At 40.1% G+C, this 27,324-nt stretch overlaps 1 protein-coding gene across 4 annotated transcripts in view; it reads right to left on the bottom strand.

Annotated features, from left to right (window-relative positions):
• Positions 1-27,324, bottom strand: part of unc5a (unc-5 netrin receptor A) — a 130,320-nt gene that overhangs the window by 39,538 nt on the left and 63,458 nt on the right. For all 4 annotated transcript variants that reach the window (XM_037262044.1, XM_037262045.1, XM_037262046.1 and 1 more), the window contains exons 2-5: positions 26,948-27,157; positions 6,096-6,239; positions 3,332-3,435; positions 1,690-1,870 (exon numbers count right to left, since the gene is read on the bottom strand). In XM_037262044.1, the coding sequence (XP_037117939.1) occupies positions 1,690-1,870; positions 3,332-3,435; positions 6,096-6,239; positions 26,948-27,157 (639 nt within the window). The remainder of the gene's footprint in view (positions 1-1,689; positions 1,871-3,331; positions 3,436-6,095; positions 6,240-26,947; positions 27,158-27,324) is intronic.

The raw sequence follows: 27,324 nt of genomic DNA, 5'->3' as shown, positions 1-27,324 counted from the left end.
CTCTATTCAATACACGACCAGTGATTAATTTGTCATCTTTTCAAGTACGCTGAATAGTGGGAAGAAATGTGCAAGCAACAAAACAATCAGTTCACAATTTTGCAGCTCATTAAGTGAGAATTATTGTTTGGAAATGGATCTCCAGGTACACCTTTACCACACTTTTCATATGTAAACAGTGGATACGCAAAGTTTCATTTAGCTGAGTGCTGAGCATTTCTTCAGCGCTTTGACTGACAGTACACTTGAGCATACACAGATACACAATACAGCTACAGTACATGTCCAAGATTGAGGCTTTGTTTTGGGGGCTTAAGTCAAAAAGTCATGTTGTGTATTTTGTACACGTTTCCACGTTTTTTGCATTCTATATACATTTGGACACAAACTGTGTCATGCACATAATAAACTATCCATCCATTATTTTAAGCGCTTATCCTCACGAGTGTTTGTACAAAATCTCAACTCCAACATTTTTATCCCATCTAAGCTCACTGGGTTCTATATACCCCACACCTTTTCTGCTTCCCACATTTTTTCCCTCCATTTTATATCAACAACCTTCAATCTACTGAGATTGCTGGCATAAAAAGGCATCAGAGCCACAATGGTGAATGGTAATTGATATTCCATTCTCAACAACTCGAGTATGAGAACCGCATAACATATTCAATTTTGCCGAGTAAATTCCCACCAACACCTTTATTTCACTGGGGATGTGACTACTAACAAGGTAGCTGCTTTTTTTCCCCCCAAAACATATTTACAAAAATAAACTCATGGCAGCAGTCAAATATTGTGGAAGCCGGAGATAATCATTTGAAGCATTTTATAGCAGATCAAAGGCTCCAAGAAAATTGATCTATTCCCCACTAAACTACTTTATTTGCAGCACATCATGTACAATGCAAAGAAGAAACCTGTTTATTCTATATGCAAAAATGATTCACTATAATGAGTCACAGTTCAAACTAAACTGTAATGCAAGAAAATTCCATATATTTTCAGACAGCACTGTGCAGAAAAAACGGAACTTTACTGTTTTTTAACAACAAGGTCAGTCAGCTAAACAGACATGACATACTTAAAATTTAATTTAATTTCTTCAACCATTTTGGGCCTGCAAGCTTTGCAAAAGCGCTCTGCGTTCACAGCATGGCTGGCATAAATATTAGGAATTTGCCATTTACTTGATCCCATCACTATATGAACCCCACTAAAAGGTCATGTGGACACTACTGCCTTATCTATAAACAAAAGATCCAGAAGAGCTAAGATAAGCAGTTAGTTCACATAATGCATACATACCATCAATTAGTAGTGATGCCTCCCAATCTACTGAAAAGTCTATTGTGGAAGTGCAGAAACCTTTGCATTAATAAAAAGACGGGCAATTTATACACAATGGTAGATTTAATTACCACGGAAAATTTTCAATGTTTAAAATTTACTGCGGTTTGCAACCCTTCAGACCACACAGTATACTTGAAAGTACGTAGTAGTAAAGCATTAACAGTATCGCATGCACATATGACTGCATATTGTTATTATCGGATCATTCAGACAAAACGCTGCAACATTTTTTTATGAAGGCTGTAGGTTTTCTACCAGTGCACTCAATAATTGTACAGTATTATCTGGCCCAGTACACAAATGCAGTCTGTTGTTTTAAAAGAAGCGTTCACCTACCATAGATTAAGACCGTGGCAGAGTTGCTTTTGCGGCGAGCGACGATGTTCTTGGCCACACACGTGTAGTTGCCCGTGTCGGCCAGCCGGGCCTTCTTGATGACGAGATTATGGTCGGCCGTGATGAAAAAATTGGGGTCGCTCTGTGGGTCGATGACATCCTCGTTCCTCTGCCACTCCACCTAAAAGAGAGTTTGATTGGTCCAAAGCGCAACAGATGTCGTAGCAGCAGCTATGCACACTAACAGCCACAGAGCCGTAAATGGGAGGCACAGCAAGGTACTTTTGTCCTGCTGTGGTCCAAAAAGTAATTTGGATAAAATTAATCTATTCATACACCTGACTGATAAAAGTAGTTTGTGTTCTCATTTTGTAACAGCTGGAGATCAGCGCGGCAATGTAAAAACACTGAATGCCTTTTTCATTTTGTTTTTGCACTCTCTGGTTTCCTTGTTTTTTGTTTTCTTGGTCTCACTTGACCTTTTGCCTTCTTGCGGGCGCTGCGGCATTGTTGTTGGTATTATTGCCCCATGTGATGCACATAATTGGCCTTTCTTTTTCTTCTGCAGGCCCCTTATTTTCTCCCGTGGTAACTTCTGCTCTGATGCTCTTTTTTGTCAAGCACCGGGCTGGCACTTCCCTTCCTATTTCTCTGCAAGCTGTCCCCACACTGTCCAACTGTGATTGACTCGGCTGTTTGCGGTCCCTGGGCTGTCTGAATGGCTCGCACAACCTATGTTGTTTGTGTCATTAGGGCATCCACTGTCTACAAAGCTGCGTGTCCACCAAGCTGTATGGTTCGGGAATCAATTTTGGACATTCCCTTTGTTGAACGTGAGGAAAGTCACCAAACTGCAGTTCAGTTCACCATGTATAGATTTGCCAAATGTCCATAATTGTTTTGGAAATCGCTGAGCACTACTAACTCGTTATGACCTCAAAACTTATTGTTCTGGATATTTAAAAAAATCTGGGGCCAAATGGCTGAAACAGGCTGAAAATGAGTAAAAATTGTAAATAATGACGACATATGTAGTATGTTTGATAACACGCCAATTGCTGGGACTGCAGGATAACTGATACAAATGGACCAGCCAAGCATGTATATGTGAAACAGTTGAACATTTCAAATGTTACATTTTTAAGCACAATGATTTCATTCTTACACCCCCCCCAAGGAAACACATGTAGAGAATATTGTTTGATTTTTGTTTTTGTTTAGAACAGTGTGATAATAGTTTAGAATGTGTCACTACTGTTAGCTTGACCACGTGATAAACTGGACCAGACCATATACGAAAGATAGCAAAGAGACCGATAAAAAGTGAGGCGAACTGAGCCATTTATAATAGATGGGTCTTTTGAGACGCCAAATGCAGGTTGAGGCCTCCCAGCTTATCCTGGGTGATATGACGAGCCCATGTGATATATGGCGACTTGGAGATGTGGGAGGGATAATAAATCAATAAAAGGGGGTAATTAGGGGTGTAATTTATCCATATGGGATGTCTGTTCCCCGGTGAAAGCCGGAGAGATGCCAGGGAGATGAACACTGAGCCTCCATTTGCCCTTTGTCCTCTTGGTGACGAAAGACTAAATGGATGCGAGGCGCGGGCCTATAAATACCGTCCATATATTTTCACCTCGGGTTGTGGCACTCCCTCGGGGGGATGGCAGAGCAGTGACACCTCCTGGTCCAATGCCACCTCTTTCGCCTGAGGCTCCTCTTCAAAGTTCTTTCTCAAGTCTGATGAGAGAACACAAAGAAAGGCAACCAATTAGGCTATTTGTAACTGCATGTGGAGTGTAAATGAAAGCTCCGCCAAGCTAAATCTCGAAAATGTTCACGGGCGCGTCGCACTCCAGTTGGCCCCCGAAGCCACGCAGGGATTGGTGGCACCAACCATGTTGCTTATTACAGCCTGCCTGGCTGCTTCAGAGATGCTTGTCTTGCTGCCAGAGGGGCCCGACATCAAGCAAAAGCAATTGCATTACCGCTCACTCTTTCCTTCCTCCCTCGCGCGCCACCCACTCTCTCCGGCAGCCGCCTGCCCGCAGCCTCCATCTGTAAGAGGGCTTGGAGCAGCCACACGAAAACAAAGCCCCGAGGCACCTGGACAAGAGCTCCTGCAAGCTTGGCTGACTGCATGAGGCTTCACATTTCATCTCGTTGAATACTTTCACTCTTGCACTCAGCCTTGCTATATGCAGTATTTGCCCAGGAGTCACGCTGAGCGTTACACAGGTATGGCTGGCACCGCTCATTCTTTTATGGGTGGTTGGGATGGTTGCATCCGATGAGCCAGACAGGGCACTGATAGCTAGCAGCTTGGCACTAATTTGATGCGTCCGCCCCATGTTTGCACTCAGAGTGAATCGATGTGTTGCCGTGTCGCGAGGGGCAGAGGGCGCGGCTGCGAGCTGCTGGTGAATTCCTTTTAACTAATGGGAGAGCCTGTCCTCAGAGGAGCGTTAAGATGGAGTGTTTTCGCAAATGAAATGAAGCCCGTACACAAGACGCGAGATATAAGCACCCATAGGAGACATAAACGATATGAACACTGAGTTTATGAGAACGCGTCATTCATCGCCTTACGTAAAAATTAGGGCTGGAAAATCCATTGAATTAAATAGATATCACACTGTGAGAGCAGTGTAATTTAGGGCCTCTATATATATATATATATATATATATATATATGTGAAAAGTCATATTTTATGGTTCATTTGCCTTATGTTTAGCCTAAGACTAAAACAGCATAGCCTAAGACGAAAACATCTGATAGAATAAATAATAAATTACTTATTGGAATACAATAATTTATGTATTGTTTGTATTTGTTAATAAGGTATAGGAGAAGGCGACCTTGTAATAAATAATATACTCAATCCCAATCGCAATATTGAGGTGGAGAGGGAATCCCAATTACATTATTTTTCAAAATCATCCAGCCCGAATGATTGCCTGAAACCTCGAACAAGGTTTGATGAAGAAGCATGCTTTCTCAAGGTCCTCTTGGGGGGTTGAGTCTAGAACAATGCATATTTATGTGGCAATTAACAGACAGAGTGCTTTAAAATAGTCAAACGGAAAAGGGCTTCCTCGAACAAGCTTTGAGGCTGTAGCAGAGGATGCGCCTCTGTTCCCCAGACAGATTTATGGTTGGTACATTGCAATAAATTTGGAATCTGTTTTTACTCAGCTACTTTCATCTGGATCATCGCTGATACAGTCTGTCTCGTGAAAAATATGGTCATGAATGCGCAAATTTAGTGTGCCACTTTTTCAAACGCCTCTCCCTGCAAGGTGGAAGAATCACTGCAAGGAGAAGCATGAGGAAATAAAGGTCACTAATAACACAATGTGGATTATTATGCTCTTATTCCATCCCATTAAGTTATATGCAGTGTCCTCTTCTGCAGATTTTCATGCATAATCTCATGGTACATTGGAACCTCCAAAGTCAAACGCCCCAAAAGTTACACAAGTTGGAGTCCAGCCAAAGATTGCTGATCAAATCGGTCTCAAGAATCAAACAGGGACCACACACTATCACGCAAAAGAACAGCAAATGCTGCCTTGCCGGATTTCAACTGAGTTCCTTTGATTTGTGGATGCTTCCACAGAAGGGTCCTGATGAGTACGCGACAAAAATGGTTGAATAGCAATTACAAGTTTGCCAAGTAGAGGCTAACATGAAGAGCCTGCAGCTGAAATCATAATGCTTAATGATCAGCATTTGATGCCCAGAGAAGCTTGTCAACAAACACATTTTTACTCAGCTAAAAATGTGGATTTTATTTCACAACCATCAATACTGTCTGTGTCAATCACTATTATTTTAACAAACATGCGCTTGCCACTTCTCTTGTACTTCTTCAAAGGGTGATTATTTTTATTCTATTTTGATTATGCAGTGGCTAACGTTTTTTTTTTTAAACAAATGAATTCACTTATGGCATGAGTGTCAAACTCAAGCTCCGGGGGTCAGATAGGCCCTCCATATTATTTTATGTGGCCCGTGAAGACGAACTATGCATCAACTTCATGTGTCAATAATAAAATTACAAATTGTCTTTGCGAGCAATTTTTATTAGCATTCAACTTTTTAAAATATTTGAACAATTTTTACTAGTTTCTGATTTCAAAACTAGTTATTCATCAGTTTGTTTTGTAGCCTATACTGTATATTATATAAGGCGTTGACAGTCATAATGGCCCTCCAAAGGAACCTATGACTGCGATGCAGCCTGCAGAAAAAAATTGTTTAACACCGCTGACTTATGGAATAGATGATTATTTTCCTATGGGGTTGTGTATTGAAACTGAACCAACTATGAAGTCAACCCACACCACGGAACAGATTGTGTTGGACTTTTGCTGTAATAACTTTTGAGTGCACTCACAAGCAATCCTGATGTATGCTTTTTGGCTTTTCTGGGTTCCTGTGGTGCTCCAGGCGACACACTGACACCAGTACTCATCGAGGCCGAAGATCTTCTCCACCTGCTGTCTGGTGATTTCTATTGTCACTTCCATGACAGGCAGAGCTGCAAAGCATAAAACAAAAACATGGTGAACAGACGAGCCAGAATGAAATCTTAAGCAGGTAACTTATAGTACGCTGTATGCATTTTGCACAATTTTAGTCATGTTATTTGGAAATCAGTGCAGAAAAAAAAAGCAGCAGCAAAAATTTGATATAAACAGAGTGCTTGTTAACTGAGGAAAATGAGAAGAGCCTGTAGGCATCACTGGTGCTATTTGAAAGGCGGATAAAACCGCAATAGTTGGGATGGAACACAGAGATGCAGGAGGGAAAAAAAGCAGATAAATAACTGCCTATCCAGCTTCACTAAAGTTACAATGCTGGTAATTAAATCTAGCTTTTAACTTCATTGCTAGAAGACAATCACGGTGGACACCAAACAATATTGAAACAAATCTTCTCTGTAATAGAATTCCATCTTGTCAAGAGTGCTGAGTCCATATTGGAGAGACAAGCTTTCATTTTCCTTTAACCTTGTATTGATAATCCAATCAGGACCTATTTTCTTCATCTTGAGCGGCGCCCTCGTGTCCTACTTTTTCGCCATTTGATGAAGAGATATCCCCATTTTCCCTTTAGTTTCCCGTTCACTCCATCTGATCTCTCCTCTCTGGGGTCTTTTCCAGAGAGGTTTTCAACCTTTCATATGAACACAAAGCATTCCGGGCAGCCTCAGAGGACACATCTGCCAGACCGGTGAAGCAGTGCATATACACCGGCTGGATATTTAAGTCTCAATGGAGTGTTGCTCTTCAATTGCCATTTGCATAAAAGCACTTAGTGACACTCCTGCATTTCGCACACACTTGAGCTGTCTGCAGTGATCGTTTTCAGCTCCAGACACAAGTTGGTGGGATCTTGTCTAAGTGGCAGCTATCAGACCATCAAATCTATATAGCAATTATGTCAAGCACTTGCGTGGGTTCGAGAAATTTTGTTGTGTTCCGCAAACAAATGGAAGCAATGCATTGGCCTTGATGACAGGATTTATCTTCTGACAGGCATCCACGTTAAAGAAACCTTCATACAACCAGATGTGTACATTTCAGGAAGTTTCTTAGCAATTAATACTGGTAATTTGAGCTCAGTACTTTTGCCTGCCTCTATGTGGCTGACTGACAGCCAATTAAAGTTAAAACATACCTAGGTAACAAAATGGACATTACCTGGAGCGAAGAAATGAAGCAGAGCAAACCGCCCTCCCCTCAAATCAGCAATTATACCTCTTAAAATATCAAATTAAATGCAAACTCAATATATATTGGTACAGTACATAGGAAATATAAAACTGCTCGTGTCATACACATACTGTAGGTCTGGACAAACTATAAAATACAGGTCAAACATAATTAATTACAGAACGCTGAGGGTTTTGGAAATAGCAGTAAGCTACAAACAAAACTTTTATTACCCTTACAGACACATTTAAGTAAGCTTTTAACATGCTAAATGTTCATTAAAGTGCAAGAAACGATTAAAACAACGACAACGTAAAAACACATTTAATTGCTTGTACAAATAGTTGGGTCTCTGGAGTACCTGTCCACCCACCAATTGAAAAATTAAACAACCTGGAATTTGTTTTGTTAGCTATAACTGGAAAGGTCTAAATTTTGTGCTATTAAAATAATAGTGTTGCTAATTCATATTAATTGTGCTGCTAATTCATATTAATTGCTCAAACGATTTAATAGGCCGATATAATCTCTCAAGACCGGGATGAATAAAATTATGCTTTTTGTCTATTTTTTTGGTTAAATAAATACATGAGAACAAAGTATTATGAAACATTCAAATGTTAACAGTCAAATACTTATTTAAGCCTTTACAAACAAACAAACAAACAAACAAACAAACAAACAAACAAACAAACAAACAAACAAACAAACAAACAAACAAACAAACAAACAAACAAAACTGAGAAACAAACAAAGTTATTCCACATATTTTACATATCATCGGCGACATAGCATAATTGCCCAAGTCATTTTTCAATGCTTTTGAAAAACAAGAAAAAAAAAAAACATTCATGCCACTCAAATTACGAAAAACAAATATCTGGTATGCAACACTGCTAAATAACACTCCATGGCAAAAACAAAAACTGCTACAATCAATCTCGACTATAGCTTTCCCATCAAAGCTGCATGTAAAGTAAAATACAAATTCAGATGATGCAGTAAAGCTGCATAGATGAAATATAGTGCAGCATTAAAAAAATGCAATGGCTCCGAGTCAGACTGAGCGCAGGGCAGTTTATACTGTATATGCATATCTTTTGCCATATATCAAAAGACATACAGTATATCCGATGCTCACTAACAGCACACATTCAGTGCCTAGCAAGGCTGGAAAAATGTATCTGATTAATGCAAACTTCTCCTTGTCTTTCAGCCAGAGGGTGAAAAGAATAAAAGATCAGAAAGGAGATGCAATGCATGAACAATAGCAACCTGAGGTGAGAAATTCTAAAAGGAGCAATTTGAAGCTCTGCTTGCCAATGTAATTGCGTTCTGTTTCCTTATCTCTTCCCGTCTCCATAATTACCTCATGCTTACTGTCTGACACCTTAAAGAAACACTGCTGTGAGCCAATCCATCCAATTTCTCCCCAATTAAGTCATAGCACAGAATAATCACAATATTGGTGAGGAAAACAGCAATGCACGTTCATAGCGATTAATACTGACACTAGCTCAATATCTTGTAATTTGAATAATAACCCCAATATACTTTTTTCAAATGCATTGTATAATCAGCTACCGCCAACTTGTTATTAAAATGGAACACATAAGCAGTAATTTGCATGTCCTCCAATTACAAAGCATTCACTAGGCATTCCTGTAAAGTGAGAATTAAAAATGTGACATTTTCCATGATCTCTGCCCGGAGCTGAATTCATAAATTAGCTATGAATTGAAACCTCAGAGAATCTTATGCTGAGAATTATTTAAAAAAATTCCGAGTGATTTAGCAGAAGATGCCAAATCTCTGCATAAGTGATCATTGCAAACATGTTTTTGTAAAAAGACATGCCCCCCTCCCAAGAAAAATTAGATCCATCCAGCATTTCAGCAAGCAGATTCCTAAAAACGAAACCTTGAATGGGCATCCCGACACGTCTAGATACTTCAAGGTAAGGGCGTTGAAAGGAATCAGATCATTGATGCATCGACAAACGGACATGAACGATTCTATCTTGATGCAGATTCAGACCATAAACGATTCTAACGGTGACATTGCTTGTTGATTTTTCTGCTTGCAGCATAAAAATCCTCGTGCTTGATAGTCCTATCTGGAGCATTAAGGCCTGGTCTTATTAAACTGATGCCATTCGTTACATATGTGAAAGAGCAAAATGGTGCAAAAAGGCCTCAAGTTAAAAACAGGCCAAAACTTCTTAAAACCAGATATCTCTTTTTATATGCAAAATGTCCACAAAGTAACTTTAAAATGGGCACAATACCATAGACCACTGACAAAATAAAAGAAAATAGGCCAATAAAGCAACAATATAAAACACGGATCAAAGATTTCACAAGTGGAGTTCACCACCATTTTCATGTTGACAAATAGCAAAAAGCTTGGCCTACATTTGCTCAATAGGTTTCATGTACTAGTTTTCCCAATGAAATGAAGTCAAACGCACCATCTGTTATTGAGGGGCAATTTGCAAGATTTAAATGTATCCTCATCTTATCCCCCCCTCGAGCCAATGACCAAAACCATGTCCCTCAATAACATGAGTGAGCATGTGACGTGCTTTGTATATAAGTGAATGAGAAACAAGCCGATCTAAGCCATGGCTGTTACATTACTAGCATGCTACATTGCACTATTGCGTTGCAATGAAGGCTCCCAAGGCCAGATTTGAAGGCTGGATTGGAAGAACATTTGGACACGTGATGTTGAAGTTACATCATGTTTCACAAACTCAGCCTTAGGACACAGCTAATATTTTTGGGGATTTCGTACCAAAACTATATAGGGTTTTTGCTGGCTCAGGCCACAACCCTCTGCAAATTTTTGTCCAAATTTGATAACCAACAAAGAGGCCAAATATTATATGGATCGGACATCAGAGCACAAAAAGTCGTCACGTTATGCACTTCAGAGTTCAACTCCAAAGTAAAATGTTGATTTGAATATTTTCATCCATTTGACAGCATGTATTATCCAAACACATCACATATCCATAAATTCAGCACTGGCAGTGGTAAATCTCCTCAGTGCTGTTTTTTTTCCGCTTCCTCCACCTGCTCCGCTCACAGGGCACTCATTTGGGAGTTCAACTTCTCGTTCAACTTTGGGAACACCGGCACATTCATCAATGTCACTTCTCTTTCAACAGGCAATCAAAGTCAAAAACAGGAAGGGCCTTAGGATATCAGCGCTGTCAGCGCTGGAGGAGAAACCCGTCATCTGCGAGCCCGCTGCGACTGGAGGCGTACGCGAAGCGGGGATGTTGCCATTTCTGTCCGTTGAGTGTGTTGTCACGGTCAGTTTTCCGGCCTTCCTTGATTTGTAAGTTTGCAAGGAGGAAATATGGAAGAGCAAGAAAATAGATTTCGTAACCAGGCAACAATGAATACTCAGGAGAGGCACTCAGAGAATGAGGCTGTGGGCACTTTGAGATAGAAAAAAATGTCTTGTAATCAATAACCTAAAAGAAGCTATCAAAAACCTCCATCCTGGCGGCAGACTTGAAGGCTCAAGAGTCAGCAGAGTTTCAGCAAATTAAGAAGGAGGAATAAAAAGGAAGTGAAGGAGGTTTTCCAATTCACTGACCTTACATGTTGCACTGTCTTCAGCCAAAAGAGTACAATCCAACTTTGCTTTTGAGCCACTGGCATATTTGGCAGCTCACGCATCAACGGAAAACGTGCACATGGAAACACCACACGAGAAATATTTGTCTGCAGGTAATCTCACCTTAAGTCAAGAAGGGCTCAACAAAGCCTCACCGGACTCAATCTTCGGCGAGTCGATTGTGAGCGTGGCCGAGTGCAGAATTTTAGCTTTCCTTCCCACACTCTTGTTTTCGCAGGCGCTGACCTCAATTCCATAGGGGTCATTTGCTTATCAAAGGCACGGACTGGAACTTACAGGTCCTGGGTGTGTGTTCATCGTGAACACAAGGAAATTCAATTAGGTGCCATGCCTGCTGTGTGTGGCTGCCTGGGATTCATCAGAAGATATAAGGGGATTAGGGTTGGGTGACTTTACATCAGGCCAATGCACCATTTCAAGAGAAAGCGTACACAATGGCTGAGAGGGGACATGACAGATGAAGCTTTTAAGGGATCCTAGCCACCAATGAAAAGCATGTTTCCAAGTGTTTCATTTCCTACTGTGCTTCCTCTTTGTATAGGGTGGCATCAATATCAACCCAAGCACTGGGCGCTCGCCGCTTCTTTTCAAGAGCGCAACAAAAAAAGCCCTCTTCAGACTAATTACGACCTGTCTAACATGAAATAAACCCAGACCAAAAGCCAGATAGAACCAGTTAGGAGATTCCCAAAAAAAAAAAATGGAGGTACTTTGTCTTGAACCTCAGGGTATACAATAAAAGAACAACGGAAAAGAAAAATAAATGCTAAAAGTCCTTGAGAAAACGTTTTTGCGGATCACCATCTTTATAAATTTTATGTGCTAATAAAAACATTTGTTTGTTCCCGAGAAATATGGACTGAAATCGCCTCGTTTGCGCTGTCATGTATGAGAAAGTGTTTGTAACAAAGATGTACTTGTATTGGACAAAAATACATTACAGTTCACTATTCTGAGAACGATTTAGTTTGGAATTTCAACAAAATTTTAGCAATCTTGGGCTTTTTTTGAAAAGTGAAATCTATTTTCAGTTTGGCCAAGGGTTAAAGTAGTTTCGGATTTTTCATTATAGTTTTCATTTCGTTTGCACTTTAAATTCAGTTTTCTTTTCTTTTCCAGCAAGTTTAGTTTGTTGCAAGGTTTGCTAGTTGTTTTATTGGGGATGGTGTTTCAGTTTTTATTCGTTTTAACATGACTTTTAGTTTTTCAATATGGGGTATTTGTTGAGTGCAAGATTAGAAAAAAGTAGTGTAATAAGCAAAATTCTCAAATGACTGTTGCTTCTTCTGTACAGACAGAGCAATACCAAAATAAATATATTTAAACTCATGTTAGATATTAATTGACAAAGATGAAAACAAAACACATTTCGACACATATGTCAAATCAGAGTTAGTTTTAGTTACTTTTATAAACATAATATACAGATCAGTAAGTTTTTGTTTTTTAAAAGTAATTTGGTTCTTATTCAATTTTGTTGATGAAAATTATAATTTTTTCAATTTTAGTTCAGATCTTGTTAGTTTTCAATAACCATGATATGTAATCACAAAGAGTTCTTGGTGTATGATAGTGTTCTGTTCCTACAGCTGCAACATACATAGATTTGTTCGTTAGTCAGAAACTGCAACGTTCATCACTAACAGAAGTTAAATAAAAAAAATCCAGTAAATACTTGGATGAAAAATACGTCTGGTGATGACATGAAAAACATCAAGTGCAACTGCAACAATCATTCTTATGCTACAAATGTCAAATGTATGTCCAGATGATTGTAAACCCAGGGACCCAATGTACACAATAGTATACAACACTCCAAAACCTCTTCATGATTAAAGTCCATGCCACTTCACACAGCCAAGGCTATTACTGCAATCTTATTAGGTCTGAAAAGTTGAGTTACTTCCTAAAGCGGCATGATGATGAGTTGGCAGGTAGTGCCATACACAAGTGTCTGCTCTTTAAAAAGTACAGTATGATGTGGCCTTCTGAGTGACGCATTGCTTTGATTAAACTGCAAGAGGAGCTGAGCAGAGGCAGCAAGGTCGCGAGCCGAAAAGGCACGCCCATTCAGGGGTGTTGGTGAGGTTGTGACTCAAGTCAGTGGGACAGTATTCTGGGTCAAGGCAGTGCCTCCGGTTACAACCAGCTTTTCAAGAGCGTCTTTTGATTGAGCTGTCCGTTTCCCACAATGAATGCATGTTGCGAGGCTCCTGCCGATGTCATTACAGATTATTCATAGCTGACAAACAGGAGAGCAGGTAGTGGTCCAATCAGTCTTTTTGAGTTCAGTCCAATGCCACTCCAAGGAGATTCAGCTTGATGAGAGTGGATCATGCAGTTAAAACCCTATTGTCAAAGTCCCGGAAGCTGAAAATAGGCGAGTCTGAATGAACACCATTGCAAGCAGTTAAGCTCAACTTCCGCTTCCATACAGTATTTGTTCAACTGCATTTAACACAGGATTTAACAACAATGCAGAATACAATGACTGAAAAACTAGTGGAATAGTACAAGTGTTCTCAGGTTTGCTAATGAATAAGTGCTAATGAATTGCTGCTTAAACCTCAAGAGCAGCTTTTTTTTTTTGTCACAGAATGCTCACATCTAAGTTACTATATTTAGGGGCCAAGCAACATCAACGCCTGGATGAAAAATGCAACATTGTACATTGCTGTCTTTGTAAGTGTTAAGAACCACATGGTAGATGGAGAGGCTCCTTACTGTTTACATTACAGCTGCTGTCCAGGCAAATTGCGATGTCCAATGGAAAAGGTAGATCAGTCTACAAAGTATGATTGCCTGTTGGAATGATTTGATGTGGGAGCGCATAAGCTCCAAGTTGTATATGAATGATTAAGCAGTCCAGAATCACCACCAAATTTCTTAGCCAGTCACCTAAAGACATGTCAGCTCAAGTTAGAATAAAAAAATGTGTATGAGACTTCAAGTTACTGTGACAACTCAAAAGGCTTGCCTTGCTTGTTAAATGCAAATTGATTTTTCAATTATTACTGTCCTTCCCTAATAAGTTCATCTGACATTTTCGGAATAACACACCCATACCATGAGTGCTGCAAGTCTTCATTGTCATTACTCTCATCCAATAACCGACTGATGACTGGCAACACCAGAAAGCCCGGCAACAGTCTTCACGTTGCCAGTGACTGGGACTCGCTCCTTTATCTCCTAAACACACCTTGTCCTACCTCAAATGAAAACACGTTCGAGGTGAGGGCCCTGAGCACTTTGCCTCCGCTTCTATTTCATTTGGCTGAGTAGGATATCTGAAAGAATGTTGGCCACATGAAAGCTGTGATAATTTGCTCTGTCCAACATGTTTTTCTCCCCCTTGTCTGACATGGCACCGGGCTCTGAAGTAAATAAGGAAGGCTTGAGGTAAGTCAAGCAGGCTCCCATCTGGCAGCAGAGTGCTCTGCGCCATACAAATTGCATTAGTTTTTTTCCCCTTCCTACTCACTGTTGGTTGGATTCTCTTGGGCCTTTGGATTGGCGGTGCGCAAAGGTGGAGGCTTTTTCAGGAACACGCTAAATAAGGTGAGGAACAATATAAACCATGACTCAATAAAAAGGAGAGAGATGCTTCCTTCCACACAAAAATATTTGCTCTCGCAATTTCACTGTCCACGTTACACCTCAATACAGTTTGTATTTGATAAGGTACAGAGGGTTTTCAATAACTTTCTTTTGAATTTCTGTTGTTTACTTCAATGCCAGATTAGCTTCTGCAATACTTCGCAAATGGGATTTTGTTTTACCTTAGTTTTACTTGAACATGGGCTACATATGTGAAATTGATTTATTGACCATCTTTTTTAACTACAGCACAAAGTGGCATTTGCAATGTTTTTCATGGATTGTAGTTCTTTCAACAAAGAATATTTAAACTTAATTTGTGTGCATTGTAAAGAGACATCATATTAGGAGACTATTATTTAACACAAACAAACAAACAAACAAACAAACAAACAAACAAACAAACAAACAAACAAACGACAATTTTGAGGCACTCTTTAATTCTGAATGCATTATTTATAGGCAGATACTCAAAATTAAGTGAGTCTGACCCAGGACAACATAGTATCTGAGTGTTGCACAGTAAAAAAGTAAAAAAGAGACAATTTTGAGGCATTCTTAATGCATTACTTATTTATAGGCAGATACTCAAAATTAAGTGATTCTGACACAGGACAACATAGTATCTGAGTGTCGCACAGTCATTAGAAAATGTTCTAACACACTGTAAGCGGATGTGAAAGCTTTGCTCACCACACGACTATGCCACGACTTGACTGCATACACTGAACACTTAGACCATTGCTGTTCTAGAAGTCGGTATTGCAGGTTGGTGAATAGAAGAAATATACAGACAATGAAAATGTTCAAGCAGTCTATAGATTACAAACGCTAATGCTAAAAGCAACGGTGATGTCTAATATACATGCTTTGTGTATGATGCAAATAGACAATACTTTTTTTCATCGCCCAGTCAATGTCTAAAAGACGCCTGGAAATCTCCTTATACTGTGCATTGTAATTAAGCAGAAGCTAGTGACACTGTCAAATTCACGTCCTTTCAAACACCTGGCATCATTTGGGGAAACAAAATACTCGGGCGAAAATCCAAAGTGTCATTAACACTATTTTCATTCAAAATTAAAAACAAAAACACTGAATAGACCAGGTGCCAATTGCTCCCGTCCTTCTGACTTTGCAAACATTAAAAAAGGCAATTATTGAAGGGTTGCACAGTCAACTACTCAGCAGCCGTCACCTTTGAAGTGACAACAAGTATCAACAACATTATTTGATTCGTGTATTCCGTTTAAAATTTTAGCCAAGAGGCTATGACCGAGTTGAAAAGCACACTTGATATTTTCATATAGTCTCTCTACGCCCCATCTTTTTCGTGTTAAAGATGAGGCTAAGCAGTTCAGATGGATGGATGGATGGATGGATGGATGGATGGATGGATGGATGGATGGATGGATGGATGGATGGATGGACGGACGGACGGATGGATATGACAATAGCTCGTTAGCTTGTGACACGTTATTTGCCTCGCAAAACGAAAGTAAGCATTTTACCAACTGAGAAAGATTCTCTGCAGCAGAACTGGGTACAAAGAAGATACTTGAGGAAAAAAACAACAACGCATGGTCCATTTATAGCACCTAATGCCCCAGTGTTCATATGCCCGAGTCAACATGCTTTGCGCCTGAATCTACCATAATGACATAAGGGGATGAAGTGCTGTAGACCGAACACACATTGGGCCCTTTAATTATTAATTTCTTTGTTCAAATGCAACTGTGTAAATTATTTATCAAGTAGATGCAAGACGGAGGGGATGTGTGTTTTATAAATAAGCTGACGCAGAAACTTGAGGTGAGGCAGTGAAAGAGGAGAGTGGACCTTTGAAATTGGTCAGGAGTCTGCTTGAACTTGAGGTGACCTTGGAACCAATATGGCACAACCTAAAATGGCGCATTTGACGCTATTCAATGTACAATCCGTTCCAGGGCATTTGTCGAACTTTGATTTGTTATAAATATATATTTGTTATGAATAATATTGAAACAATCCTTTTAAACAAGTCGAACTGTCACAATTATCAGAGCAGAGGAAGATGACAATTTACCATGGAAGCAAGTAGAAGTGCAATGATTGAGAGATGAATCTACCCCTAATCGACTATTTTGAGAATCGATAAATCATTTAGACTCACGATTTGTTTGAGTAACTTGAGCCTTTCAAGAATAAATAACCAATTGCTGTGGTCCTTACATAAAAGCAAAGTGATTACACTGGTCAACAGCATGCTATTATTATTTTTTTTTTTAATAAAAACCTGACGTGCTAGAGAAAAACAATGTGTAATCAGTGAAGAATAAACTTAGAAAAGTTGACTAGCATCCATGATTAAAAAGGTTTTTAAGAATCTGTTGACCAGTGTTACCTTTGTGTTTAAAAAAAAAAAGACATTGGTAATCATTTGCTTTTACTTTGGAAAACAATGCTCAACATTTGTAGCTCTTTTCTGACATGTTACAGACCAAACCAGGAACTGAACCATAATCATTTTGTCTGTTTTGCACCATTACTAAGCAGTATTGAAAATGGATGAATGGATGGATAAAACGATTAATTGCTGCCCTAAAATCCAAGTTACTGGGGCTCATTTTCTGTTATTTACTACTTATACTGTCACCATATTGTGCAAGGCAGTCAGAACAGAGATGATTGTACCACTTTTGACATTACACATGACACATTCTCATGAGAGACACAAGGAGTGAAAGAGGATCATGTGCTGCATAAGTTCCAAAATATAAAAACTGTTTGTATAGTCACATCTCCCAAGACAGCTTATTGAGGTTTTACCAAAGGTACAGAAGGCAAAATAATTTACAGAAACAAATCCATGGTCTGAGATGATGTGAAGTGGTTAATTATTGAAGCAGATTGCATAAAAACCTCGGTAATGCTTCCTGATGGGTCCCAGACCAGTACGCTGCTGTTCGTTTTGCTGTCAGCATGCCTCATTGAACATGCGCTCTGATGGAGAGAGTCCCCGAAACACGTGCCTATGTTGCCTAGTATTTTGCTTTGACTTCCTTTACAGAAGACTGAGGCAGTAGGTAGCTACACATACTAGCAGTAGCTAGATTGTATTTCGATTTGACCTGTAACATAGCAACACTTGGATTTTATATACGACATGAGATACAAATACAGTGCATCTGAATTGTGTATTTATAGCAGCAACTCGACAGTGGATCTTCTCAATTTTTACCATGATGAAAGCATTGTTTCACGCACACTTCTGGAGTAAAATGTCTGAGCTCCTTTTTGTGTTTCATAGAGCACTCCACAAGGACACTGAAGCTTTTTTTCTTCCGCTTGCTGCATCAAATAGACTTTTCCCTTCTGCACCATGTCCCATACCCAGGACACCCTGCAGCTTCTAGTTTAAAAGGAGGCGACCGGCAAGTTGATGTTTGTTCCAGGAGTGTGTAAAATACAAATGCTTTAAAAGTCTCCTTGGGGCCAAACACACAAAGCATTAAGTGTCAGCCAACTCAGTTCCTCTGCCTATCAAAAATCTCCACGGACTATTTAGCTGTCAGCTGGCGCACCCCTCCTTCCGATCCCCCCGCCCCAGCTCCACTATTACTAAACCAATTTGAACAGAACAGGTGCTGATTGACATCACAAAGCCCCACGCGGTGCGCGCCTGTCAGCCTAACAGTCACAGCTTTCATTTCGTTGCCATGTGGATGGAGCTTGAAAGACGAAGTTGCAATAAGGTTAGAATATAAAAAGGAGAAAATGTAGCTTAATTGCACAAAATAATCATAGCAAGACGGGCAGGAAGTTTATCATCTTTTTTTTTTAGCTTTGTCCATCCTCTTGACGCAGCGATAGTGTTGTCAATTCAGAGCACATCGTCAACTTTGGCCCCTATTTTCTCAGCACAAGTACAGTGTAGTGCAGTTGGACTGGATAATACAGTACATGTTCTGCACACAAACCACTACTTCTTCCAGACAATTGGGGTAGGTCATGGAGCATTTCTTTTAAGGTTGCTGAAGCTCCTTTGCATTAAAGCTTCAGAGGCTTCGAGAAAGAAAAGTTCAAATATCGACATGACTTTTACTCTGTTTGAGGCTGGTAACTTTTAAAATTGTAAGTACGTGAACAGGAGCTGCAATTCATTTATTGCACACTGATGTTTTTCACAGAAACTATGAATGCATGTCTGCTGAAGAGTACATAAAATTACAGGTAATACCAGCTAAAAAATGTGAAATTGCTCGAGAGAAATAGAAGCGAGGGACTGACACTAGCTTACTTTTGGTGGGAGGACAAAGACTCCACGCGTGGAAGAATGGAATGCCTTTGTTGTTATTTGGCAAAGTGGAATTATCACTCTTTCACTTTGTTCCACTAATCGCAGCTAATGTTCAGTTCATTATGCCTGCATCCAGAGAATAACTTCAAAAAGAGATGACCCAGACACAATGAAATCACAACAAAAATAGATATCAAGTGGAATTGTTGTACAGGTTCTACATTACTTGGAAAAATACGCCTCAGGATAAAATACAAAAAATATATATATTTGGAATCTTTACAATATTGTGCGCCGACCCGGGCAAATTGTTGACTACTTTGGCTGTTGCGCTGTACAAACTTTGAAGAGGGCCTGCTTGGAGTTAGATCTAAATGTAATGTAGATTTTGTGCATCACACTTCACTGGCTACGTTTTCATGGAGAACATTTCTTTAATTGTTAACCCCATTTGTCTTACTCCATTTCCGCATTTCTGAATTCTCCTTTGATTTTGGGACCATATATTTCTTCAAAGTTTGCAAACTGTCTAAGTGGAAAAACAATTTTAGCAGAGCATGTCCAGCATTTTTTGGATGAGTGGTCTTATGATGTTTTGCCATGTTGTCAAGGAAAATATTCCCAAATGAAAAGCACACATGGCACTGAGGTGTTTGGATTTTTTCCTGCTAAATTTCCAAGGGACCAGTTTGTTATGCGAATCTATCAATCAAAATCAAGAGTTCTAACGCACTCACACGCTAAGTGACTCTCCGTTCGCTTGCACATACACACATGCGGACACACACGTACACACTGAGCTGACCTGTCTGAGAAGCCTAATGGAACACATTGGCAGATGTGTGATGAGAACAATTCACCTAACCATCTGTTTTGAGCGATTCATCGCCAAATACCTTCCTGTGCCATCCCACAGTCAAGGACAGGATGAAATACAAGTCTCATTATGAGGCAGCGACGAATAATGCATTATCAATTAGTCTCTCTGCTACTGATCGATGCTTAGCAGGTGGTAAAAGGCCATTTTGTTCATTTAGGACTATATTGCCCCCTTCACTGTGATTGCCTTATTTCCTCCAGTTCATTATCAGATTTTGGTTAAATTGCAGCACGCCTTCTACTCAACCTGCTATTAAAGATCATGTTTAATCACTGCTGTGTGCCCCCACAACCATTAGGGTGGTTCCGACCTAGTAGGCTTCAAACGAGAAACAGTGATCTTACAAAAGGAATCTTCTGGAAATTCAATAGCAGCATCCGTGTGGGTGTGAGAAACAAAGGTGGGTGGGAGCTGGCAGATATTAAAAGAAAGGTCAGCGATTGTTTGGGATAAGCCAAGATTATCTTCCCTTTGGATGATAAATTAAATATGTCATCACGTTACAGTTCAGGATCGAGTCAATCACAAAAGACATCTTTTATATAGATTAATCCTGGCCCTCTTGTATACGTAAGGGTTACCTCTGTGGTGCCATGAAAACATTATTAGTTTTAATGAGAAAGTGATGGATGGCTTTAAAAGATTTACTGACCACGTCATCGGTGGTATTTAGCTTAAGAAGGATTGATGAGGGCTGGTTCCAATAAACCCTAAGGTTATAGGGCATGCTTACAGAGGTGCAAAGTAATTCAAAAGTGAATACGTTACACAGCATGTTATGAACATTTTGGTCCCCAAAATTCTTCTTTCATAAGGCACACAGCTAACCCGTGCCACTTTATGATTTTCTGCATCTGCTATGGCTTGTTGACAACCAGTTCAATCAACAAAGAACACCTCAACGGCCTGGGCCTTTATAAAGCAGTGGCGGAGGTTTATTGAAATAGGAATATGAAATGCATGAATTTTCCACCTGAGAGGCTTTTCTGCAGGGTTGACAATACTGCACAAGGATCAAAATCATTTCCATCAATGCTGGCAGATGAAATGCAAACACAATCAAATCAGTCTGGCCCATAGACACATCCCCTGCTCAAATGCCTATCTCCCTTCTCCTCATCATGTGTCTGATGAGAAATCATAGAGTGGGAGAATTCCCTAATCTCGGCAAACACACTGTCACTATTGATTTGTTCAGATGAGATATATCTTTATTAGGACTCACCAGACATCCCCCGGTCCTCCTCTTCCATAAAGGACAACCTGAGAAAGGCACAGAGCCAGCCGAGGCTTTGGAAACCGTCACAGCCACAACAATTGAGATAAGTTACTGAGGGCAGGTAATAGGAACTGATAGACTCGAGGATGGATCAATAACAGACATTGATACCAGGAGAGGAAGGACAAATTGTGACATCTCTTTCATGTTCGAAGGAGCTCCTTAAGTCAACCGTCCCTCTGCATGTGAAGAAATGTGGCGGTGTCTGTCTCAAACACATTGTTACAGAACCCCCAGTTGCTCCTGATACGGGCGATCACAACTTAGAAGTCAGGACAACATTTGGGAGAGAACGTTGTGTATTCACAAGTACGACCACAAAATATAGTCACTGTAAAATACTGTACCTATGCATTTGGAAGCATTTGCAAGGCGCTTGTAACCACTGAGAATGACTGTCCTGACCTTTGTTCACATTAGCAACATGGATGCAATGTCAAACTCAAGTCATCCCTTACCTGCGAGGGGTTGACCCTATCATACAGAATTCGTGCAATACAGACTGGTTGAGTCAAAGTTTGAAAGGTATTACTGGAAATGGACATTCCACAGCTGGTGCGCTCCGTCTCTGGTTGCGGGATTGGATCCGTTTCAGTAAACAAAGTCACCTGATGAGGGCAGAGGTTATGTCTGCCACAGATAGTTATCCACATGTCACATTGGCTACCACCTGAGCCTGTGTTTGAAACAAACCCATCTCCACGTCACAGGTGATTCAGGTATTAATTTAAACCGGCAGATACACTGACATTTGATTCCGCGGGGAGCCAACGGAGATGGGGGTTAGTTGAATATTGCCTCCGCAGTGTTGGGCCACACTGTTACATCGCTGAAACACCTGCCTTTTGGGTATCATCATCATCATCTCGCCGCTCTGCTGTGTGAGGATGACGGAATCATCAGTCTCACTGACACGTCGGGTTAGATTTACACAAAAACAAAACCGAAAGAATTACAATTTGTGGATTCCATTATTCATTCAACAAACATATCAATCTATTTGTCAGTTTTCTTCACAGGAATATTGATGGATTGATATACAGAATAGGGAATGTCATTTGAGTTGAATTGGTTGTTGATTAATCGCGTCCTGCGGGAATTGTGGCAAGATGGGCTGCACCGCATGCCGGCGACCAGAATAGGGATTAAGTATTCAGCCTGAAGATCGCAGTCTTAAAGGCATCAAGAAGTTATATATGAGAAAGTATCCACACAGAACTCCGCCATGGCATGTACCCTCTCAACCTTTCCATCATTCCTTTCATCCTCCCTACACTCGGTTGAGGAAACGTCATCAAATGTTGAGCACTGACGTCAACAAGTCTAACATACTGTACATGAATAAATCTAACACAATACATTTAATTGAGTATGCGTTATTAGACTGAATGATTTAATTCACTTAATTGAGAAGATTATAAGAAAGAGAGGAATCACTCTGCATTAACCTTGCCTGGAATATCTCATTGTATCCTACATTACCCTATTTGAATCAATGACAAATGTAACCCTATTAAAGACTACCACAAGTACCTTTCAAATGAAACCCTATTCTGCTCCTATCTGGGGCTGCGATTTATCTTCATCTCAGACACCGTAGCCATTTTACTGCACTCACTGTCTTCGGTATCTTCTGCACCCAGATCAATGGCAAGTCTCTGAATTTAAAACGGTGAGTCCTTGTTTTAGATGTGATGCAAAAGCTTGATCTTTGTAGTCAGCTTTCACTATATTCATATTGAGTTAACTGCTAAATCTGGTTTCAAACCATAAAGATATTATCGTACACACCTAAAAAAATCTTACCAAGAAAACCGCCCACAATGTTATGCTAGGCATCTGGCAACCATTCACAACATTGTGTGTCAACGTTATTTTCTAATATGTAGCACATGTTATTGTCACAGCATGCTGCGTTATTACAGCCAGTTTATAGCTGTGACATTCAAAATGTCAATTTCAATTCACTGGAACATGTTCTAATTTATGTTTAACATGCACCTGTATTAAAGTAATGCCCCAGGGCTTGCAAATTCTTCGCCACCCAATCAGACTCACTTGGGCTAGCAGCAGTAATATTTCTTCACTATTTGTTGGTTCAGCATGAGAATTTACCGTGGCAAACCTCGGTCCACTGTGACTGTGGGGCAGCTTACCATACATCAAAATATAATATTAATAGTTTTGGGTATTATACTTCTAGCTCTATTGCAAAACCAAACTCTATGATTGATCATTGCTGGGCCACTCATCCATCAAATAGTGAAAAGAAAGATTTTCATATCGAACATAGGCTACCACCTCTAGCATTGTTTTGACTCCCATGTGACCACACGGCAACCAACCAATGAAACAAAGGCTGATACACCAAGCTGCAAAAGCTAAGGAATTTACTGAACATGTTTTTCTTTGTTCCTATTTCGTTCTCCAGTTCTGTGCAGAGTGTGGGCAGGGAACACAATTAATTCAGGTGGAACTAATCACAAAGTTCCTCTCGGGCTATTTTCAGAAGGTGATGGTGCACTCTTTTCTACCGTGTAAATTGTCAATAAACTCGGGTCTACATCCAACTCATCAAGTCTCCCTCATCATGGCCCGACGTGATATCGGCCAGCTTCCGCTGTGACAGAAGTCTTGTTGCCTAGCAACAAATCTAAGTTTGGAGTTTAGCGTGATGACCGGGGTGTGAGGACAGCCTGGCAAGTCTGTACTGAACATGGGCGCGGGGATTTTTCCATATCTATATAACTATGCTCCCCAATCGTAACCTTTCAATATCCCCTTTAGGGTGGATCGGTAAATAACACACACACACACACACACGAACACACAACACACACATACTGATGTGAGCTCGTCTCATCTTCTGGCTTGAAGGGGAACTAGAGAGACCCATCCGTAAACTCCTCGGGGCGGCACTGACATTAAACATCCTAGGTGTTTGCTAGATCGATGTGGGTGCTTTGGAGCAGTCATACCTTTAGACAGTCACGTGTCCTTCACATCTACACAACCCCACATGAGACATACATACATCAAAGATCGTGGGAGCACAGAGTGACGGCCGCTGCTGCGAGATGGAACTTCACAGAGTGTGAAGACCAGGCAAGACAGATTTATTTCAAAGAAAAATAAATGCTGACTATAAGGGCTCATAACTTTATGATGAATTGGTCCGTTGTCATTAATGGCTGGCAGAGTAACGCTGCTTTGGTAATATGATGTTCCCTTCAAAGTGTAGTTTATGGCAACACCGCGACAATACGATTCATGATCTTCTTATCAAAGTTGAGCAGCTAACTCTGCAAGGTCACAACAGGGGAAAAGCCAATAGAGTACTTAATATTCACTTAAGAGCCTCCCTCCCAGGTATTGAATATCGACAAAGGGAGAATTAGGGCAGTAGCGTCTATACTTGGATTCAAACACTGGCGTTGAATATTTGAACCTGTTGACCGAGTGACACTATGGTACTCAAGCCATTGGTCCATTGAGAAGAAAAGCAGCCATATTCAGTGAGCCATTCATTACAGGGTCCAGACCAATTAAAGGCCTTCAGTGTAATTCTTGTGCATATACAAGAGACAAAGGAAGAGCACATATTTGGTCAAGATTACTGTTTACCCAGGCCACAGAGGCTCCTTATTCATGGCTTGTCACTTTTTACATACCAAGTCCTTAAATAGTGCAGAGCATTCTAATAGATGTGCATCAATTAGTTGTTGCTGTGATGTTTGAATGCAATCAACTCTACCAAATCATTCACATGCCCCAAAGAAGAATTGGGTGCTGCTAAGGGCCTCATTTATAAAGGTTGAAAACACAAAAAAGGAGAGTTAATGGTTTCATATACGTACCACTTTTTTTACAGAAACAATGTGGTTTATGACACGACTTTGCAAGAGATGCAAACGATGTAGCTGTCGTATATGCACATTGTGACGACAGCGAGGCTTGGCAACTGAAACGGCGTCCTGATGAAATGAAGCCAAATGAGTCGCGCTCATGTAACTGCTTCATATCAAACAAATTATCAACTCCCTTCATCCCAAAACCAAGTTATTTGTGCTCATAATCAATCAAACCTGATTTAATTTAGCAATTACTTAATCATTCCATTCTCTCATATCGTAAGACGATCAATTAATAATTAATCAGTCGGCTCAGTAATTCAATGTCATCCGTCTGAAAACTCCACACATGACTTACTCTGAAATGACAACCAATTGTGGGGAAAAAAAAACCATTGGATTGTTTTTGTGGGTGCTTGGATTCTTGAGAAATGTTGTTCAGGAAGATCTATCGATACAAAAGCACTTGTACAAATATGGTTGCTCCAGGCACCAAAAACCCACCTCACTCAAACTCTGCAGTTTAGTTATTATACACACCAGACCACTATATATGTACCAATATTAAAAAAACAATGAAAAAAAACAAACAATACTGTATCGATATTCTAGTTCTGAGTATTGATACTCCTCCCAGACGCTAGGGAGCATAGCGGTGCCGGCGAATGAAGAAAGTTAGGGATTCTTTTTTAAATAACTTGATACGTGCACATTTCGACTTTGTTGAGTATATGGATGTGTTCAAAATAAACTAAAGACCAGTAAAGCCATACTCTATTTTACTGTACCATATCGCATCATGTAAAATTCTATCACATCATATTGAGATGCATATTGAATCGGATCTAAAATTAGCTTGACATTTGCCTAATGCATTTTCATTTTAGCAACATTAATTTGTTGGAAAACAAAATTTTTGTGCTCAGTGACCAAATAAATAAATTCACAAAAGAATATTTTGGTACAGTATGAATGAAAAAGGAAAATTATAATTTTATAACATCTGAAGGGGTGGTGACCACTGAATATGTTATTCTATTCCTCTTCCTTTCTTTTAAACAGTGTCGTGATACAGCAGTGGCCTGTACTAGTAGATGGAAATGTCTTATTTTTCTGACGCAATTTCTGCTGTGCAGTTTGGCGACAAGACAAATAAGCTCCAATACTGCAGAGAACTAAAGCTGAAATCATAACTCAAAGTCATTCACACGGCAGAGAATTTAAAAAAAAGAAATCCTGAATTTGATTTCATTGGGGAGCATGAAAATATTCTGGCACAGGAGGGGAGAAGTCAGCACAAACAAATCAAAGGCTCAGTGCGGTAAAACAGTTTTACTCATTTGAGTCAGACTGCTGAAGTAAGGCAGAATTAATTCTGTTATGCCCTAACATTTTGTCTCATATTGTAAGATGAAACCTATGTAGTCCTAAATACCAGCTAAATGTTTGAACTGTAATACAAGACCAATAAAGGTTCCTAGATGTACACGTACGTATCTGTGCACAGATTTATGTGAATCATTTGCTTAGTTATTGTGGACATTTGCATGTGCTCACATTTGAAAACCTGTCATTATCATGTTCCTGTCACATGTCAGGCTGCGAATGGGTGGCTTGCATTGGCAGATCCCCGCATAATCACACATCAGCGTCGTGCATGTTTACGGCACTGATGGCAGAGGCGGGGGACTGCAGCATAACGGATAAAAAAACAAACAGGTCTCCAAGGTGATCATGGCAATTTCTGAGTCCGAGACCAATGTGCTTATTACGATCCCGACAAGCTGAATAGGCCAGTGGACAAGCTGAGGGACTGATGGAACGCATTAATCAAGAGCAAATTGCAAACTTTCCTTCACCTCCCTCCCTCGCCTTGTATTCTAATCAAAAGAGCTGTACAAGGTACCACATCCATAAAAATGTAACAAAAAATACGTTGATTTGTTTCAGATGGGAGTTACTTTTAGAATGACTATAAAATGTCGTGCATGTACCTGTAGCTGGATCCACCGTCCGCACAATCAAGTGGTCATCTTGGTGAACCCACTCGCCGTTGCACTTGAAGTAGATCTGCGTCGCCGGCGTGGAGCGGCAGGTGAGCATCACTGGTTTGTTCTTCACGATGAACTCGTCCTCTGGTTCCACCAAGAAGTGAGGTAACAGGTCAGATGCAGGTTGTGTTGCTGTGGCAGCATGCTCAGAACCTTAGAGGAAAAACAAGAAGGTTTTAAAAGAATGCCAACTATAATATTCTTTATCCCTGAACTCGAGAGAGAGCCACCAATTGTGATCACTTCATTCGAGAAGGAAACAAAAAAAGCAGACAAAATATTGGCCCCACAAAATATGGAATTGATTACCCACTTCGCAG

Source organism: Syngnathus acus, chromosome 10 (assembly GCF_901709675.1).
Source record: "Syngnathus acus chromosome 10, fSynAcu1.2, whole genome shotgun sequence".
NCBI lineage: Eukaryota > Metazoa > Chordata > Actinopteri > Syngnathiformes > Syngnathidae > Syngnathus > Syngnathus acus.
The sequence above is the reverse complement of the archived record's forward strand: the minus strand, read 5'-3'. Positions and strand labels throughout refer to the sequence as shown.